At 42.0% G+C, this 20,541-nt stretch overlaps 1 protein-coding gene across 2 annotated transcripts in view; it reads right to left on the bottom strand.

The window, feature by feature from the left end:
• The window catches only part of PRRT3 (proline rich transmembrane protein 3), a 60,046-nt gene that overhangs the window by 21,008 nt on the left and 18,497 nt on the right, over window positions 1-20,541 (bottom strand). For both annotated transcript variants that reach the window (XM_069966815.1, XM_069966814.1), the window contains exon 2: window positions 1,388-2,880. In XM_069966815.1, the coding sequence (XP_069822916.1) occupies window positions 1,388-2,792 (1,405 nt within the window). In that variant the 5' untranslated portion in view covers window positions 2,793-2,880. The remainder of the gene's footprint in view (window positions 1-1,387; window positions 2,881-20,541) is intronic.

Genomic DNA, 20,541 nt, shown 5'->3' with positions numbered 1-20,541 from the left:
TGAGGATCTTAGCAAACTATTTGATCAGAGTGTACCATGTCACCACGTTAAGGCGTCCTCAGAGACACGGTCCCTACCCTAGCAATTATCACACTAGCAATGGCCTCTCCTGGGCTAAATAAGCCTACAACTGGACAGATAGGAGCCAAATGATCTCTTTTATAGCAGCCTTTGGGACATGGGTGGAGTGCAAGCCAACAGGAGGTAGCCCCCCCCCCCCCCACACACACATTCAACAGAAAAAAAGGGAAATTTTGGCAGCACATTTATGACTCTGTTCACACTGCAGGTTGCACGCTGCTTGTTGCTTAAGTACAGACAAAAAACTAAAATTTTTAATATCTACAGAGCAGGTGTTTACCGTGTATACACTGGGAGGGGTATATACGGTAAGCCTTTGCACCTGTGGGTTGCTGTTGCACCTTTTGTTTTTTGTCTGTACTTAAGCCACAAGCAGCGTGCAACCTGTAGTGTGAACAGAGTCATAGATGTGCTGCCAAAATTTCCCTTTTTTCTGTTAAATGTGGGGGGTGTGGCTACCTCCTTTTGGCTTGCACTCCACCCATGTCCCAAGGCTGCTATAAAAGAGATCATTTGGCTCCTATCTGCCCAGTTGTAGGCTTATTCAGCCCAGGAGAGGCCATTGTTAGTGTGAAAATGCTGGAGTAGGGACCGTATCTCTGAGGAGGCCTTAACGTGGCGACGTGGTAGACTCTGTTTGATCAAATAGTTTGCTAAGATTCTCTTTTCTAAAAAAAATAAATAAATTATATTTTCATTTTTAATATCTACAGAGCAAGTGTTTACCGTGTGTACGCTGGGAGGAGTATATACGGTAAGACCTTGCACCTGTGGGTTGCTGTTGCACCATAGATGTGCTGCCAAAATTTCCCTTTTTTTCTGTTTTCTTTTTTCTAGCACAACTTCTTCTTTTTAGGACACAGGCAGCACGTCCATGAACCGCATTGACTTTAATGGGAACTGTGTCATGCTAATTGAATACTTGCTGGTTTTACTTCTCACAGATTACAGTTGAGCTGTGGGGGTCCGTCCTGTGATTAGCTTACTATTGGGGGGACCAACTTGTGAGATATCACCAGTGTCACCTTCACTCACCACTACTCTTTTTACTCACTCACCATTATCTTTTTTTCATCAACCACTCTTTGTAGGCATAGCATTTCAATTTATACAAATGAATGAAAACATTCAGGAAGACAATAAGTCATAGAGCAAAGAAATACTATAGTATACAATGAATCATCCTGTCATATTTCACAGGATATAAATCTCCTATGAATAACCCAGAAGACAATGAAAATCCGCTTAAGATTTATCATTTGTAATTAATTGACATACAGGAAGACAATGATTAATGAATACTCACTTTTTCCAAGAACTTGCATTGCTGGTGTTGGTGTTTCATTAGAATTTGGAGAAGTCAACATCACATCTTCTAGGCTGGTCTTTTGAGAAGAGATGGGAAATATGTCAGTCCCCTTTTCACCCTGACCTCCCCCATTTATTAGTATTCTCTCAGTTTCTGTTTTGGATTTGGCCTCCATTGTTATATGATCTTCGATATCCATAGTAGCCTGAAGAAGGTCATTTTCCATGACATAAGGATGTAAAGTAGGCAGTGACGTTGGGGGTTGAGGCTGGTTAGAAGGCTCTGTAGAAAGTTCTTTATTAGTTACCTGAACAACTGCATCTACTATTTCCTTAGACAAATATTGACCTTCTGTATCATTTCCTAAGGTTATGGAGTCTTCAGAGATTGTGTTACCATCCTTCTGATAATGTACACCATCTTCATGAGGAAACTCAACGTCAGCCGATATAACCTCATTACTTTCTGGTTCATGGTCTTGCAGAGTTGAGTATCCATCTGTGGTCCGGAATGCAGCTTGGTACCTCTCTGTAGGCACTCCGTGGACCTTTGGGATTAGGTTTTCATCAAGAATGTTGTCCTCTAATGTGACTTTCTGCCCTTGTGAAGTTGCAGGGTCATGAGAGTCTAGGCTATTTTTTAGCAGCTCTTTGATTGCTTCATCTCCACTGTTTATTTGAAGTTTGTGTATTGGAGTAAAAGGTCCATCATCTCCCACCATGGCTGTAGATATCAGAGTGATAGTGGAAACTGTTGTCCGGGCAGTGGTTAATGCTTTGATGTCATTCTCTCGCAAATTATCAGCTTCTACATCATTCTTGAGTTGCAAATCATCTCCAACCATCTGAAAAGAAGGCTTCACATGGGTCAAGTCCTCATGCAGAACTTTGTTTCCAGTCTTATTTTCTGTGTTACCTCCAGAGATTTTGGAGATAGTCGGAGGTATCCTGAAAGGTGTTTGCCTAAGTTCCTCTGACATGGTAACGACAGGACCCAATGAGGGCGTCTGGACCATTTTTCTGGTTTTTTCCAAGTCATCAGTCTTTTTTTTATTCGTATATGGAAATTCATTTGAGATCTCTTCTACATTTTCTGGACTATTCTCTTCTGTCATAAAAGATGATGTTGATATCAAAGCTGCAGAAATCCGTCCTGGAGGTTTAGTGAGGACTACGTCTTCTTTATTTCTTGGAGTCCATAGGGGAATATCAGAGGTTTCGACCTCTAATGTTTCTGAAGGCAACCTTCTATCTTCAGAGACATTCCTCATTGAATTGTCCTTAGTTAGTTCATTGCTATGTTGCTCATTACTGACCTCCACATTAAATAAGGAGGTTGAAGGCTCGATCACTGTCAATGAGGCCAAAAATATCAACACGGTAAGCTGAACACAAGCAGCCATCTTTATGTTCCAGGCAGGGTAGTTTTTATCTCATTTGTCTACTGTCCAACCATAGCTGGCTCCACGTATACTGATACACCCAGGAGACCTGTCACACAAAAGAAATACAAAGGTTACTATTAATAGCAAAACTAATATCATCACGAGACAGTGAGCCAAGCTCTTGAGCATTCATGCAAGCGTGCGAGATGGAGATTCCTCATTATACAAATGAATACTTCATTGTTATTGTGTATGTCATTGGCTTCCAGCTCGTAAAACTACAATTCCCAGCATGCATCTGTGACTGAAAAGAAATGATGGAAGTTGAAGTTTTCCCACAGCTAGAGAACAATAGGATGGAAACCACTGATGTATATAGATCCTATATGCTCCAAACTCTCATTCACTGGCAAGCCAATGGCAGGACTAGGTATAGTTTTTAATTTTCAGTCGGTGATTTGAAATTATAATTGATAAAAAGGTGTCAAACTATTGAAGTGTTACAGTGGCATTCCTAATGATGAAGAGGGTGGGGAGGAGGGACAGAGGGGTGGTGCACAGTTAGAGCACAGATATTCTAATCCCCGGCCATTAAAAGTTGCTTTTTAGGACAATAACTGCATCACCTGCCGAACGGACCCCAGGACAGATCTTGGATTAAAAGCAGTTATCCGAAGGTACAAGTGGTTTGGGGTACAGAGTCACTTTAAGACATGTATCATTAAGGGTGCCTTCACACCTACCGGATCCGCAGCGGGTCTCACTTCTGCGGATTTGTAGCGAGAACCGCTGCGGATCCGGTACCATTCACCCCTATAATAGCACATACTCGAAGCGGGATTGACATCCCGCTGTGAATATGTGCTTTAACCCCCCCGCTGCCGCATCCCCCATCCCCTGCCGCATCAGCCCATCCCTGGCGCATCCCCCCATCCCTGGCTGTATCCGGCAGCCAGCCACCGCCTTCATCCCCCCCCATCACCGGCCGCATCCCCCATCCCCGGCAGAATCCTGCAGCCCGCATCCCTGCATCCCCCCATCCCCGGCCGCATCCTGCAGCCCGCCGCCGAGAGCATACATTACCTGCTCGGCGGCGCGGCTGCAGTGAGTCTCCCAGCTCTGGTCCCACTCAGCTGATCTGAGTGGGACCGGAGCCGGCAGCCTCACTGCAGCCGCTCCGCTGAGCGGGTACTGTATGCTCTCGGCGGCGGGCTGCAGGATGCAGCCGGGAATGGGAAGATAGGGGGATGCGGCCGGGGATGGGAGGATGGGGGGGATGCGGGCTGCTGGATGCGGCCGGGGATGGGCTGATGCGGCCAGGGATGGGGGATGCGGCGGGGCTGTGGACAGCGGGGGGTTAAAGCACATATTCACAGATGTCAATCCCGCTGTGAGTATGTGCTATCATAGGGGTGAATTGATACTGGATCCGCAGCTGATCTCGCTGCGAATCCACAGAAGTGAGATCCACTGCGGATCCGGTAGGTGTGAAGGCACCCTAAAAAAAATATCTCCTAAAGAAGATCTGCACTGAAAATACCATGTTAAAGAAATCTCTGGGTTATGTCAATGGGATTCAGATATTAGTATACCAATGAATTACCAGATCATAGCCAATACAAAAACTCACTTTTATTTAGACATTAAAATACTTAAAAAACAGAACAGGAAAATACTCCAGCACTAGAACGTATAACTTGCATCATGGGTATACACTGTAATCACATATATCCATAGTGTAAACAATTTCTCTTACAGAGCCACATGTAAACAATTATCAATATCACAGCGAAGAGGGGGATATGTATCACAAAATAATGGAAGAGACACCAATAACTCACATCCTGAGGTATATTACAAGGTACTATGTCTATGTCTATTTAAACCCCCTCACTCAGCGGGCCGTTTGGAAGACACGAAACGTGCGTTGGGGTTCCTTGCAGTTACAATATGGGTAAGGTGCAATACGGAGCATATTTTACACTTTACATGTGATAATGTTTACTCATTGTTGAGGGGGTTGGAATAGACATAGACATAGGACCTGGTAATATACCTTAGGATGTGAGTTATTGGTGTCTCTTCCATTATTTTGTGATACATATCCCCCTCTTCGCTGTGATATTGATAATTGTTTACATGTGGCTCTGTAGGAGAAATTGTTTACACTATGGATATATGTGATTACAGTGTATACCCATGATGCAAGTTATACGTTCTAGTGCTGGAGTATTTTCCTATTCGGTTTCTTAAGTATTTTAATGTCTAAATAAAAGTGAGTTTTTGTATTGGCTATGATCTGGTAATTCATTGGTATACTAATTTTGGATAGATCGCCTTGTATATATGGTATTTAGGTGGACTAGACATAACTATATTCGTGTTATATCTACTAGTTACAATTTAAGGTGTCCACCGGAACTGTTGTATATAAATGGATTCAGATATTGTAGGTAATGGAGAATCAGATGGTACCCCAAATAATAACTGATGTGGATGACTTCTCTGTTCGGGCTGAATCTGACACAAACTAATGATTATTTTACATTATAAAAACAAGCCTCAAAGTGTTTATCAAGTTTTTGAAACCATTAATAACTGTCCCCCACTAGGGATCCTCAATTTTTTCTGCAGAGAGCAGATACAAACAGCAGCTCCTGGATGACCAGACTGTCTATGCATCATACAGCTAGCTCCCTGATTTCAGTGTGAACTGTGTAATTCTTCATGTCACCATTGGAGGCACTGTAGACAAACTGAACTCTTGCTACCAGGTCCTCCTACAAGTAAATGCTGGGGGGCCCAACAGCAGGACCTTTTGCCTGGCTCATCACTGAATCACTTTTAAGGAACAGTGATTATTCAATGTGCACATCCCCTTTAATATTAAAAGCCAATGCAATACCTGGGAAAAAATCCAACAAGACAGAAGCAGCATGTGTTAAATCCATTTAGTATCATCACTCTCATATTTTTTTTACATTGAGACAACTCATAAGTTTCATCCTGGGATAAGAACATTCTCAGCAGATAAAATTTCTATTAATGTATAGTTGTAACTCCATATTAATCTAAAGCCCCTTTGAAACTCTCTGACATTTCCTCTCTTCAGCTATGTTTTGGTTAAGTCCTTTCCTATTTCTGGGAATTGTACTGCTAGACAAACATACATTCTGTAGGAAGGAGATATTCCATAGTTGAGAAAAGAACCCCCGAGTTATTACGAGCCGCTTAACCTAAACTATATCTTATGAAGCTAAATGTGAGCGGATGTTCCGTTATCGGCCCCTCCTCAGTCTGATATAGCTGGCCTGTTGTCTCTCCCCATCAGTATTCTTTAGTGAATACTTTTATTCCCCAATGATATAACAATTCTCAAGCGTTTTTGCTTAGAATTCTACATTTCCGCTGTTATTCTTTCTGGAAATGGGTTAAAAAAATCCAACTGTGTGTTTCCATTATCCATGGCCATAGGAAATCCACAGCCATAGGGCAAAGCTTTGGCTGTCAAGGCATGATGGGAATTATAGTTCTGTAACGGCTGGAGGACCAAAGGTTCCCCATCCCTGCCATAGGGTATGTTTCTGCACAATCAATGCTCACAGTATCAGACATCTATGGACACACCACAATAACATTTACATTCCCTCCCGAAAAACTGTCCAGATTCCATAAGTGATTGGCTGAGCAGGCTGTCACTGCTGAGACAAGTAGTAGTGATCAGAATGTGCAGCGGAGGACCTGAAGACGTCACAGGAGGACCCCCAGGTTGCTTATTAGGTGAGTATGGGTTGTTTATTATTTTTTGTGCAGCCCCAGCAATATATAAAAAAAATCCGGAATACTTCTATAAGGATCATTCAGCAGGTTAGGCTCCCCCAACCTGCTACTATATCCCCTTTAACATATATATATGTATATATAATATACATTGCTATATATTTTGTGCTCTTCCAGTGAATATGTCACTCTTCACTGTAGTTTTTGAATTTTATTCATGCAAAAAAATCTAAGGATAATGAGCGCTTTGAGCCTCTTCCAGATACTAACTTCTGTTAGTAAACAATGCCTTATTTTTTGCTATAATGTTAGGCTATGTTGAAACAAAACAAAAAGTGGAGTGGGTTGAAAACACAGAAACTGAGTGAATCTTTCCAGTCAGTTACACTCCTGGTTTTGGTTGGGGGAAAAAAATGACCAAAAGACTGAAGGAAATACTGAGGGGGAGATTTATTAAACATGGTGTAAAGTGAAACTGGCCCTAGCAACCAATCAGATTCCACCTTCTATTCCCCAAAATCTGTGAGGAATGAAAAGTCGAATCTGATTGGTTGCTAGGGGCAACTGAGCCAGTTTCACTTTACACCATGTTTGATAAATCTCTCCCTATGTGTGAACATAGCCTAAAGAAGTACATAAAAACATAACAATAAGCAGGCATGAAGTGATAGATCAGCTCAGTATAAGTTCACCGGCTCCATATGGCCATAAGCTAGAGAGCAGCCTCCATCACAGACACAGATAAACACACTTGACCTTGAGTTGGTCCTTGTGTTGCTTCAAGGTTAACAGCACATTACAGATTATTAGTTAGAGAGCTGGGGCGATGGCGAGTTATTCCAGTATGTGGCCGGACACAGCAAATCACGCCCGCAGCCTGCACAACATTGATTTTACTGAACTTACGGTTAGGTGGATCTGCAGCTTCCCAAAACGCAGCAAAAGACCATGGGGGTTTGTTTTCTGCTGTTAGAGAGAAAAGGCCGGAGGAGATAAAAGGTCTCATTGTGTGATATTCTGGCCGAGCTGCTCAGTCCACAGCCAATAGTAGCAACTAGAGCGGCTTGCAGGCCTTCCATGCGCCCACTCCTCTCAGTGCCGTGTGAAGTAAATAAACAGACAACCGTCAATAGTTTAACCCCTTTTCTAATAGAGCCCTAGGGACCATGTCTCTGAGGACACCTTACGTGGTGACATGATACACTCTGATCAAATAGTTTGCTAAGATCCTCACTTTTCAATATCTACAGAGCAGGTTTTTATCATGTGTACACTGGGGGGAGTATATATGGTAAGTGTTTGCACCTGTGGGTTGCTGTTGCACTTTTTGTATTTTTGTCTGTACCTAAGCCACAAGCAGCGTTCAACCTGCAGTGTGAACAGAGGCATAGAGGTGCTACCAATGTTTTCTTTTTTTTTCTATATATATAATTATCTAATGGAATGTGCAAAGATTTTCTTCCTTCTACATAAAAAAAAACCTCCATGAGCCTCCCTATGACCTCCATATGGTGCTGCATTGTGAATTTGTACAACATGGCTCTGTGATAGGACTGTGTGCATGAGACTAATGGATGCCAGCTCTCCGAGGCGTCTTCCAGGCCTATCTGAAGCTCTTTTCATGTTATAAGGGATGCTTGCAATGTTCACAGCTGACAATCTGCCCCCAGGGAACATTTGCAAATTGAGGTTGTGATCGGAGCTCTTTCTACCACCGAGATGTTAATTATTTGGTGTGAACAGCCATAGAGCTATAATTGTCTAGCTATGAATATTAACTTTTCGTGATATATATTAAGATACATTATTTTTGTATATAGATAGTACCACAATTTTTTAGAACCTGCTGGAGATTCTCCAATAAACATTGTCAAATTGCCTGTATGTCCTAACCATCCTGTATCCAGCAGGACATTGACAATTTTCAGGTTATATCCCACTGTCCTGGTACTGTGCCCATGTTTGCCACTTGTTACTGAGGCATCCAGACTCAGCACTGTAAGTGCTTCCAATAACCATGTCAGGCAGTGAGCACCCCATGTGCCTCATTTACCTCTAAGTCCCAAGTTTTGGGAAGAATCCCTCTCTTTGTTTTATTCTTAAAGCAACTCTGTACCTTTGGATAGCTGCTTTTAATCCAAGATCTGTCCTGGGGTGTGCTTGGCAAGGGATGCAGTTATTGTCCTAAGAAACAACTTTTAAACTTGCAGCCCTGTGGCAAATTGGTGCGACCTTAGATTGTCTGTGTTCTAGGCTTGCACCGCCTCTCCGTCCCTGCCTCTCCGTTCATTAGTAATGCCCCAGGCAGGATTTTTCGTATTCAGCTCTTGTCTGAACACTGCACATGTGCTGGATCATTAAGGCACCTGTGTAGTGTTCTGACAGGTGATGAATAGGAAAAAAAACTGCCTTGGGGCATTCCTAATGTTGAAGAGGGTGGGGAGGAGGGACAGAGAGGCGGTGCAAGCCTGCCGAACGGACCCCAGGAAATATCTTGAATTAAAAGCAGCTATAAGAAGGTACAAGCGGTTAGGAGGGGGAAGATTTTGAGCACAGGGTCGCTTTAAGGGTTATTGCAGTACTTTTTGCACCTTAAAGGGGTTGTCCAGCGAAAATCTTTTTCTTTCAGATCAACTGGTGTCAGAAAGTTATATAGATTTGTAATTTACTTCTATTAAAAAATCTCAAGTCTTCTCATACTTATTAGCTGCTGTATGTCCAGCAGGAAGTGGTGTTTTATTTTCAGTCTGAGACATCTCTGGCCGAGACAGGAACTGTCCAGAGCAGGAGAAGTTTTCTATGGGGATTCATAGAAAACCGAGATGGAGTTCCTGTCTCGGCCAGAGATGTCAGCAGAGAGCACTGTCTCGGACTGAAAATAAAACACCACTTCCTGCAGGACATACAGCAGCTAATAAGTATGAGAAGACTTGAGATTTTTTAATAGAAGTAAATTACAAATCTATATAACTTTCTGATATCAGTTGATTTGAAAGAAAAAGATTTTCGCTGGACAACCCCTTTAAAATCTATGTGAATTTACCTTAAGAGGCACTAGAAATCCTACAGATCCTTAGGACTCGCCATCATTTAAAGATTGTCAGGGGTCCAACTACTGTCAGCTTCACCGATCAGCAATGGCATGTCCCCTTTATGTCAGGCGCAAAACATTCTGCAATTTACAGTATAAGGCTATGTTCACACGTCGTAATAGAACGGCCATTCCGTGACCCGGCCGGTACTTAAGTACTGGCCGGATGATCTTTCGGCCGCAGGGTTCTGATGCGGGCGCACCAGCGCGCCCACATCAGAACTTCCCATAGCGCACAATGAGCCGCTCGCTTCATTGTGTGAACTGACAAGGTTTCCTACCACCGCAATTCATTAAATTGCGGCCGCAGAAAACTGACATGTCAGTTATTTGCAGCGCCGCACGGGATCCCGGCCGGAGCGTATACTATGTGTATACGCTCCAGCTGGGATCCCATAGAACAATAGGTAATGTTCCACAGGCAACAACAGCCGTACTTTTACGTGGTGTGAACATAGCCTAATACATGTGAATTAGAAACTCACATGTACAGGAAAAATCATACAACGCATTATACAAATACAAAGTTCAATGTGCATGTGCTGCAAATTCTATAATTTAAGAAGCTCAAAGTTCAAACAGTATACCTTTTTATTACCTAATGATTTTGCATCGAAAAAGTTCCCATATACAATACCATACCCACCTCCTCTGTGCTCTGGCATCTATGCACGCTGCCAGAAAGTGACGTGATTGGCATGTAAACTGATAGGATAAAAGTCATGTGAATTCTGCCATTAGTTTTACTTTGGCAGCCCTGCTCCTGGATAACACAGTGCATCCCCTGTGACCCTGCACAACAGAAGGATAATCTGCAGCACAGACACAATCACTGCTGCTAAGTCATGAAAAAACTTGTGATTCAACATTCAGTAAAGAGAAATATAATGGAGTCACTGGATGCCCCTGCTGTGAGCTGGCAGTGGGTGACAAATTGGAGACTATCCCATTGTACAAGCTTACCTTCCACCCACCATCACATGTCATAAAGTCTTCAAAGGGCACTGAATCAGCTCTGCTACACAAACACGTTCTGACTTAATTGCCTTATGCCTTTATAGAGCTGTATTGTCATATAGTGTCCATGTCTGTTCCCTGCCCATTGCACTTATGAATTATCTGCTACAGACACCATGACTATTACCACTAAGTCTCTGCTTTTTGTATGTACAATGTTCTTTATTCTGGTACAGCACAGCCCTGCACCTCCTATGAAGCACCAATAATCTATTCACAGACCCACTTTCTGTTACTGTCTCCTGCTCATATAAATTGAATACATAATATTTATAAAGGTCACAATTGAGTATTCCTGACAAACATCACCATAGTCCTTGCTGTGCTTTACACAGACATAGAGCTAAATGATCAAATTCTAGCTTTCTGCTTTAACCACTAGGGGGAGCTTAGCAGTTACTGCATACAGATGTATTATTAGATTCAACTTATATAGTATATTTGACTTTAGAAAGCTCCTGTGCCCCCCCCCCTGGTATCATAAATAAAAAAGCAAAAATAAGAGGTACTGTCACTGTGATGCTGAAAGGGCCACCCTGGACGCAAGTATCTTTCCAACCAGAAAAGACGCCATCTCTTTATGGGCCCCCTGCAGGGCTCATCTCTATAGTAATTCACTGTAAAACCCTGCAGTTAAATTGCTTAAGAGGCATATAAAAATAATGGTTGTATGGATAACATTAGCTTGTCACCTAGGATCTTGAAACCATGGAAACTAGGTTTTGGTGCATTCAACAGGTTATATAATACCTTATAATACCGAGACCGTAGGCCTTGTTACAATTCCAAATCTCAAAATACTCAGCCCTGGGTATAGAGGGTGCAGAGGCAGACGTGGCCCCTATATCTGGGGGCATAAAACTCCTAGCTTCCCATAAGGGAACATTATTCCTATATTATAGAGGTAAATACACCACACAAATGTTATTATATGAAGCTATACCAAACTGTACTTGTTCTTCATATGTTGGAAGCAGGAATACTGGGTAAGTATAAGGATCTAAGAGACTCCAACAACATGATGGATAAAAAGTCATGGTGGAGAAGCATCTATGTTTCCAGGCTAGACATTTCGGTACGGCATCTCCATAATGGCAGGTCCTGAGAATGTTTCCAGTATGCAGTGGTTAGCACCTACTAAAAGTGTCAGGAGGACAACAGTGAAACGGCATCAGGGTTATGAGAGCAAAAGTTGGCCCACCTGGTCCCATACCACAGACTGTAGCACAAGTAGCTGAAAAAGTTACTGCTGAATATAATAGAAAGGAGTCAGAACACACAGGGCATTACAGATTGCTGTGCATGAATCTGCATAGTCACAGACCAGGCTGATCTCTGCCCACCAAAGTGCCAACAATGGGTAAGTGAGAATCAGAGCTGGACCATGGAGCACTTGGAGGAAGAGCTGGACCATGGAGCACTGGAGGAAGAGCTGGACCATGGAGCACTGGAGGAAGAGCTGGACCATGGAGCACTGGAGGAAGAGCTGGACCATGGAGCACTGGAGGAAGAGCTGGACCATGGAGCACTGGAGGAAGAGCTGGACCATGGAGCACTGGAGAAAGAGCTGGACCATGAAGCACTGGAGGAAGAGCTGGACCATGGAGCACTGGAGGAAGAGCTGGACCATGGAGCACTGGAGGAAGAGCTGGACCATGGAGCACTGGAGGAAGAGCTGGACCATGGAGCACTGGAGGAAGAGCTGGACCATGAGATGACTCCGGGGTGCATGGGAAGAGGCAGTATAAAACTCTAGGCAAGTATGCCTTGCGTCACGTAAATAATACTATGACCCACTTCATATACTACATAGCAGTAGCATCTCCAAATCATGGTCGCCTCTTTCATCAATATAATGCACAACCTGCAAGAATTATTCAGGGATGGTTTAAGGCACAACCTGAGGCCTCCAACTGTTGCAAAACTATACTCAAAGTGTGTCAAGGCATGATGGGAATTGTAGTTTCGCACCAGCTGGAGGGCAAGAAATTTAATAAAAAGTTCAAGGTGTTGACTTGGCCTCCAAAGTCCCCAGGTCTGAATCTGATTGAACATCTATGCTGGAAAAACAAGTCTGATCCATGAAAGCTACACTAAACAAATGATAAGGATTTGCGTCCAACATGGTGGTACCAGATACCACAGGACACCTTCAGAGGTCATGTGGAGTCCTTGTCTCAATGGATCAGAGCTAATTTAGCAGCATGAGGGGGACCAATACAATATGGGGCACAGTTATCAACGCCACTGAAAAGTGGCAGATTTTTGCCTTTTGCATGGTACAGTATATGTCAGGCGTAAGCCTCGAACACCTGGTGAGCGGACAGGGAGTTGCAAAAGAGGAGGAGGCATGGCCTTCTCTGCACCTACATACACCCAAGCAGGTGTACATTTCTGCACCTGATCTGCAACAGGTGCCGGTCCTGCCGGATTCATTAAGACTTAATCTGGAGGGGTAAACGGGTGCACAGCTTAATTAATAAATCTCCCTTTATGTGTTTTTCTCAATTGATTTATTGTTATAGCTAATCTGTGTATATTGTTATCATATATGGCATGAAGTAGTTACATATGGGGATACCTAGGCCTTTTGCCTGGTGGGTGAGGGTCCAAAGCTACTCTTTGGATATTCTGTGCATGTTAACTACTGTAGCTACAGACTCACCAGCTGTCATTGAGTATAGGTTTTCAAACTCTAGTGTATGGCATGTAGGAAATGCCATATGTTGTTTTTGCTCACAGATCTGGAATTCTAGAAAAAACAACATTGAAATATTTAATGGCAGGTATGACGTGGCCTGTAAGGCACTCTTTAAAGAGGGGAATATCAAGTTGTGGCGCTCTTCTTATAATACAAAGATGTTGTACGCCAGAAAAAAAAGCACAAAAAAACTAAAGATTGATCAAATTTCCTTCTGAAAAGAAGTGTATTTCTTGCAAAAAATAACCAATCAGAGCTCAGCTTTAATACTGGGGAACTTCGATTTTCTTGGATTTCTCAGTTGTCATACATGGGGCCTGGTGGATCTTCTTCTGATCATTAAGCCTGTGTCATCCTTCACCCATTGTTGTTAAAGTGGCTGCAATGTTAGTGTCCTACTCCTGTCCCTAGGAAGGTCTTCCATTAAGAGGTACCAATTCTATTACATAAAACTACATTAAACCTTACAAAATGTATAATAAAAAGCCCTGTGGTTTCTTGACAACCAGAAAAAGAGACAAATTGAAAAAGTCACTTACATCCCAACTTTAAATGATCCCCCATGTTGCCCTCTACTGTATATCTGTATACATCTATATATATATGTATATATATATATATATATATATATATATATATATATATATATATATACCAGCTTTTAAAGTAGGGTGATGGTCGATAATTTGGAGGAGACAAGTTTGCTATATGAATGTATATGCAAAAATAAGTTAATCCAATAAGATTAACTATAATATTTCATATGGGAATAACCCTTCAATTTCCCTGCAACTCCACCACAGAAAAGAAGAAACACCTCCCTCTGCATCTCCTTCCTCATTTTTACAATAATCTCAACGTTGAACTGATTTTAAAAAATTCTAAGGACAAGAAATTTCAGATATTCAATTTGTGTCGGATTAGCAGGATGACCAAACCAACAAGGGCATGGAGATTTATAGCATATTGACCAGCCTGAACCACACCAGAATGAATTACACTCTGCCATTTCCATGTGTTATACATTTAGCATGACATGACCACTGCACACTTCATTTGTAATATTCTCATGATTAACCACAAGCCTTGTCCAATGTGTTTCAAGTCTCCAAAGAATAAGAATACAGGTCATCAGTACAGGGGTCATCAGCACTGAATATTTAACCCCAGAATGCTCATGAGGTACAGTACAACTATGCAAAACATATCCGCATTACAACCTAATGGGAGTTGGGTAGGATTTGCCCGGAGGTCAGGAGGGACTTCTGGTAGGCCGAGGTCCTGACACGATAATAAACATATGTCCTCAAGTCCCAGTTCACCCTGGGTCTTATGATCTAAACCGACAGCTGTCATGTGTCTGTATTATGCTAAACTATAAAGTATTGTATTAGGTCTGGATGGGAATGGATGAGATACTGTATAAAAGCGCCACTCTTGTGCATTGGCTGTGTCTGGTATTACAGATCCTCCTCAGTTAATTTCTGTAATACCAGACACAGCCCATTCTAAAAAACGAGGCCCCTTTACTCAGATCACAATAAACCTCTGCTAACATAGGAAAACTAATGACAGATTATTCCATCATTAAAAGGTGATAACAGGCGTTTAATGTCTATACTGTGTATATGGCCTGATGATAAAGTACATACACAAAATAAAGATCCCTATGTCATACCATGTCCTCACACACCGATCTGACACAACATACTGCACGCCACATAGGATTGGATTGCCGGCAGGGTGCTCAGTGTCAGATCCCCTTAAACATGCCACATCACCCACCTAGCATTTGCTGTACTGACAGCGTGATCTGCTGTTCTTTCACGTGCTGTCCCTTACATTATGAGCCAGCCATCAGATTATACTGCATTACCTGACTGCTAAGCCGCAATAGACGGATTCTGTGCTGGGCGACTGCAGAAAATGTGCAGCTCTGCAGAAAGCAATGCAGCTCCTGGCACTGGATGGGTTAATATTCAATGTAATAACAATCTCACATCTGCCTTTACTTATATCCATTCTGCAACCTGCATGACGCTTGTCTCTATGGAGATGTATAGATCATATATAATTATATAAATCATTACTTATGTACATACAGAACAGGGATATGTACATGTTTCATGCAAAACGTTATTAAATACTCCGTAACAATCAGGATGTGATGTGATCTATGGACACTTACATGTCTGCAGAGCTGGCAAAGGTTATAGGCTTAGAGTGCAGCCTTCAGCATGCAGTCATCCTCTGTGCTGGGCACATGTTCTGTGCTGCATGGCCTTCCCCATGCTGATGATGATGATGAGCTCACCTTGGCAATGTCCCTGCAGTTCATTCTGCACAGCATCCTTCTGCCTACAGCTGACTGGGATGCTGAGACCTAGCTAGAAGAGCCCAGCTTCATGGATCTGGATGCAATCCTTCCTTATTGGGAGGCAAGGGATCATGGGAATTGTAGTCCGCTGCTCCTAGATGTTTTCAGCTCAATATAGTGGAGTGCTTATACTGTAAACATATAGGGATGTAGTAGAAATCCACTTTACAGTATATATATATATATATATATATATATATATATATATATATATAATTTGCATTGTTGTAAGAAGAGGAATGATTTTGAATGAACAACTGTCAATGAAAATTGAATTATTATTTTATTTTTTTTCAAAATAAGCTCCACACTACTTTTGGAATAATACAAATCATATCTCACCCCGATAAATGAGGGCAGTGGATACATAATATTTCAGCCCTGAGATGATTCGTGATATTTGGCTGGACCCATCAAACTCAGGTTCACTTTTTTTCTTCCAGTCCCAGAAAGGAAACATATCTGTCCTGTCAAAGAATAACTTTCACTTGAAAGAAAAATATACACGGCCCCTACTATTTATTTTACTGACATAAACAGTGTAACAAGACTGTGTTTACTTTGTGCAAATAATTTGTCTTCTTTGCATAGGCTTCATGTGCCATACGCTGTAGCCATGTTTTCCTGGCAGCCCTAGGGTGGCATCCAACCTCTGCAGCCACAGGGAATCAAATGCAGAGCGGTCAGGTTCGGCGAATGTTGCAAAAACCAAAGAGTTTGACAGTTCCTATCCTTAAATAGAATCAGATTTCTGCTTAAAAATCTGACTAACAGGATATATATATATATATATATATATATATATATATATATATATATATAGAAAGAGAGAGAGAGAGAGAGAGAGAGAGAGAGAGAGAGAGAGAGAGAGAAAAGAGAAAGTAAAATTGTAACAATCTGATTGGATACTACTACTGCCACCACCTGGTTGTTTACTAAATTTCCGACCCCCCCCCTTCCCCCCCTTAGAATTAAGGGGTATTCGGTTTCACACCTCATTGATGGGAATTGGAGTACCTGATAGACAAGTGGATATGAGATACCACCTCTGAGCTCTTATGTGATTCAGTTACTGCCTGCTCCAGGAAAGACAAAGACTATTGACATGAGGGGTCTTCAGGTACCCTAGAATCACTAACACCTTGGGTTACCATCCTCCAGCTAAAAGCTTGCCTGTTGTATTGATCAAGAACTGTGCCTCCATTGTGGATAATACTGCTGCTCTTCACTAAAGAAACGGCAAGGTTTATGTTACCACAGTGCCTGACCCTGTCAATGCGTACAGCCAATGGACTACAATCCTCAGCCATCCCACAGGCTTCCTCCTGACTGTTCCATCTGAGCTCTGTGTGGGAGCTCCTGTATTAATAGTTGAATGGTTTTGTTAGTAAAACTACTTCATCCCTGCAACCAATCTAATAATTATAGTAAAAATCATGTCATTTTTGGCTGCATGATGGCAAAAATTTTTCAAGACCCATTTAGGCTATTCTGAGTTAAAGGGGTTAACATAATCTGCTGCCCTGCTCTGTGTGCCAAATGGTGATAACATCCATAATATGGCCCAGCACGGAGAAGCATGTAACCACTGAGCCTGTATATGATTATGGAGGACACCAAGGGAAGAACAAGGCCATGTGCTGCTCCATGCAGGGCCATATTATGGACGGGTTCAGGACGATTTCCGACTTCTTATATCAGCACTATGGGTCACACAGCGAGTAACTGTCAGTGGGTACAGTGAAGACCTCTAATTATAGAGAAATGTGATTAAATTTACTATAAAGTGACCAACCCCTAAACAGAGCGGAGTTTAATCCCTGGAGGACCCCCCTGACTTTGATGGACACCAACTATATAATGCTTAATTTCTCCTGTGGTGAAGTTGTAGCGGAACTGAACTCTTACTGACAGATAATAGAGGAGTCCTTCTAACAGATATAAGATATTATATATTGTCACAAACTACTACCAGTAAGTCAGTTTTTTAAATCATTTATATCTTTATTAGGATGAGCCTTTTAGAGACAGTATCATATTAACATTTAGTAAACATCTATAAGAATCCAAGAGACTGCGCTATCCATTATACAAAAATAACTTCATGCTACATTTTTATGTAAACCTGAACGTTCCAATTCTGTAGGAGTATTAGATCCTACGTTCCACTCTTTGGCTCTTGGAACCTATAACTGTATTTGTGCCAAGTAGCAGAAAGGTCACAGGACATATTACTTGTCCTTGAGTCATTTGTAAAGTTCTGCTCAGCTTCTGGGAGAGTTGGGTGATCTAATCACCTATCAGTACTCATAGTACTTGTCAGTTAGCTTTCCTAGAGTCCTGGATGTACTCAGGAATATTGATAAGGGAGGTATATTGCAGTATAACTGTGCCCATTAGCCATCGGGGCAACTAGTGGGAGTTGCAATAAGCTGCAGCCCTATTGATGATTTAGATTGAGCCATTTACACCAGCACATGTGACTTAGCTAGTTTATTACTGCATTACTTCATTGACTGAAGGCTCACACATCTTTTTTTCATTCAGCTGTGAGAAAGTATCGTGCCGTAGACTTGTAAACGTTAACTAATTAGCTCCTGACATGATGCTTACCTGTCCACGTTCCACCAGTGCAATCCTGCATGCTTCTCTGGGTCCCCGCTCAGCCAATCATTGGCTGGGGTGGGACAGCGCAGTGATTGGCTGAGCAGGCTGTCAGTGTACGGGGATCTGGAGAAGCATGCAGGAGTGTGTCGGGGGAACGCAGGCAGGTAAGCATCGTGTCGGGAGCTAAGCAGTTAACTTTTACATATTATATTATGATATTCTCAAAGCAGAATACTTTACAATACAATAATTTAATAAAAATTTTCACTGGACCTCTCTAATATCTTACATTAGCAGTTTCATGGTAATAAAAGGCCATGCAGGCCTGAATCACATTAGGATTAATGCTTTGTGCCATTTGTCAGCACACTGCCAGGGTACTGCGTGCCCAGAAAGAAGATTGCATTACCCTAACTCATTAAAAATTACTGACACAGGTTCCAGCTAGGTTAACCACAAAAAATACCAACAGATCTATCATTGCTAAAAATATTGATGAGCCCGTCATGGAAATTAGCAGCCTCTGCACTTGTGATCCCAGGCCAGCCACATAATGGCTTGTCATACATTGCAGATTTCTCTGACCTGATTCACACACAGGTGTAGTAACTATAACTGGGCCAGTACAACACAGACAGTGCACTATAATCACTAGTAAGTTTTATTTGGCCATAAAGAATATTTTCAACTGTGATTACACAACAAAAACAATAGACATAATGAAATGTAAAATACTACTGATAATGCAGCACTCCAGCACAGGTTCACCTTAAAGGGGTTGTCCAGTGAAAATCTTTTTCTTTCAAATCAACTGGTTTCAAACAGTTATATAGATTTGTAATTTACTTCTATTTAAAAATCTCAAGTCTTCCAGTACTTATCAGCTGCTGTATGTCATGCAGAAAATATTTTCTTTTTAGTCTGCCATATTGCACTTTGCTCACATCTCTGGCCGAGACAGGAATGGTATAGAGTAGTAGCAAATCCCCATAGAAAACCTTTCCTGCTCTGGACAGTTCCTGTCTCGGCCAGAGATATCAGCAGAGAGCACTGTGTCTGACTGAAAAGAAAACAACATTTTCTGCAGGACATGATAAGTATGGGAAGACTTGAGATTTTTAAATAGAAGTAAATTACAAATCTATATAACTTTCTGACACCAGTTGATTTGAAAGAAAAAGATTTTTGCTGGACAACCCCTTTAAATCAATGGTTTCTTCTGTATCACAGACCTGTGCCAGATAAAGGATTTGTGAGAGAGTGGAAACATACAATAACCACAATGAATTATAGAGCCTTTTCTCTACATATTAAGGCCCCATGTCAGTATGGGCTTTGTGGAGGGTCTTGTGGGCCATTGACACCTGCCAAGGGACACTCGGCTTGGGAGCCTATGATGAATTTTTTCATATCTGCAGCAAGCAGCGACCTCTTATAATAAGAGATTCCAATAAGAGATGCTACAACTTATCCCTCAACCCCGCTCACCTGGCACCCTAGGGGACTGCCTATTCCCCCTAAATCTGTCCTGGCTTTGTAAAAGTAAGTATATGAATATCATGCAGATATATTACATGGTGTTCAGTAGGAAGTAGCAGCATCCATTACAAAACAAGGACATTTTCCCACACATTATGAGGGTCACAGACCGCCACCTAGAATACAGGCCTGCAGGTACCATATAGACTTTCCCTTGTGTATCTGAAAGCTTGTGGTCTGCATCACATACAATGATCTATGGGGGGGCGGGGGGATCTTGTGTCCCTGCAGTGTAACCAGAGACATGTAATATTTATACCTAGGCAGTGAAGAGTGTTGGGACTTCACCTCCGACAGACAGTACTAAATAAACAAGAGGCACTGCTATGCATGGGAGTCACTGAGTCATGTGAGTCTGAGAGGAAAAATCCTATACAAAACAGTCCTTGAGTCGTCCTTTTTGATCAAGTTGTCAAAAATTCTTGTCAGGGTTTCTTAGATACCTCTGCCGTTCATTAATCACCCAGCATTCCCTTGTGAACTCAATGAGACACATGGGACATCATCAAAACAGAAAACTTATAGTAAAACAGGAATGCCCGGTGTGAACACAGTGGAAAAGGAAGATACTACTTCGCTTAAATACTAAATACTTCGGTTAAAAAATAAAAATAAAAAATTGCCCCTAGTACCCTAAGTATACATTGGGGCAGAT

The sequence above is a fragment of the Dendropsophus ebraccatus genome, chromosome 4 (genome assembly GCF_027789765.1).
Source record: "Dendropsophus ebraccatus isolate aDenEbr1 chromosome 4, aDenEbr1.pat, whole genome shotgun sequence".
Classification (NCBI taxonomy): Eukaryota; Metazoa; Chordata; class Amphibia; order Anura; family Hylidae; genus Dendropsophus; species Dendropsophus ebraccatus.
The sequence above is the reverse complement of the archived record's forward strand: the minus strand, read 5'-3'. Positions and strand labels throughout refer to the sequence as shown.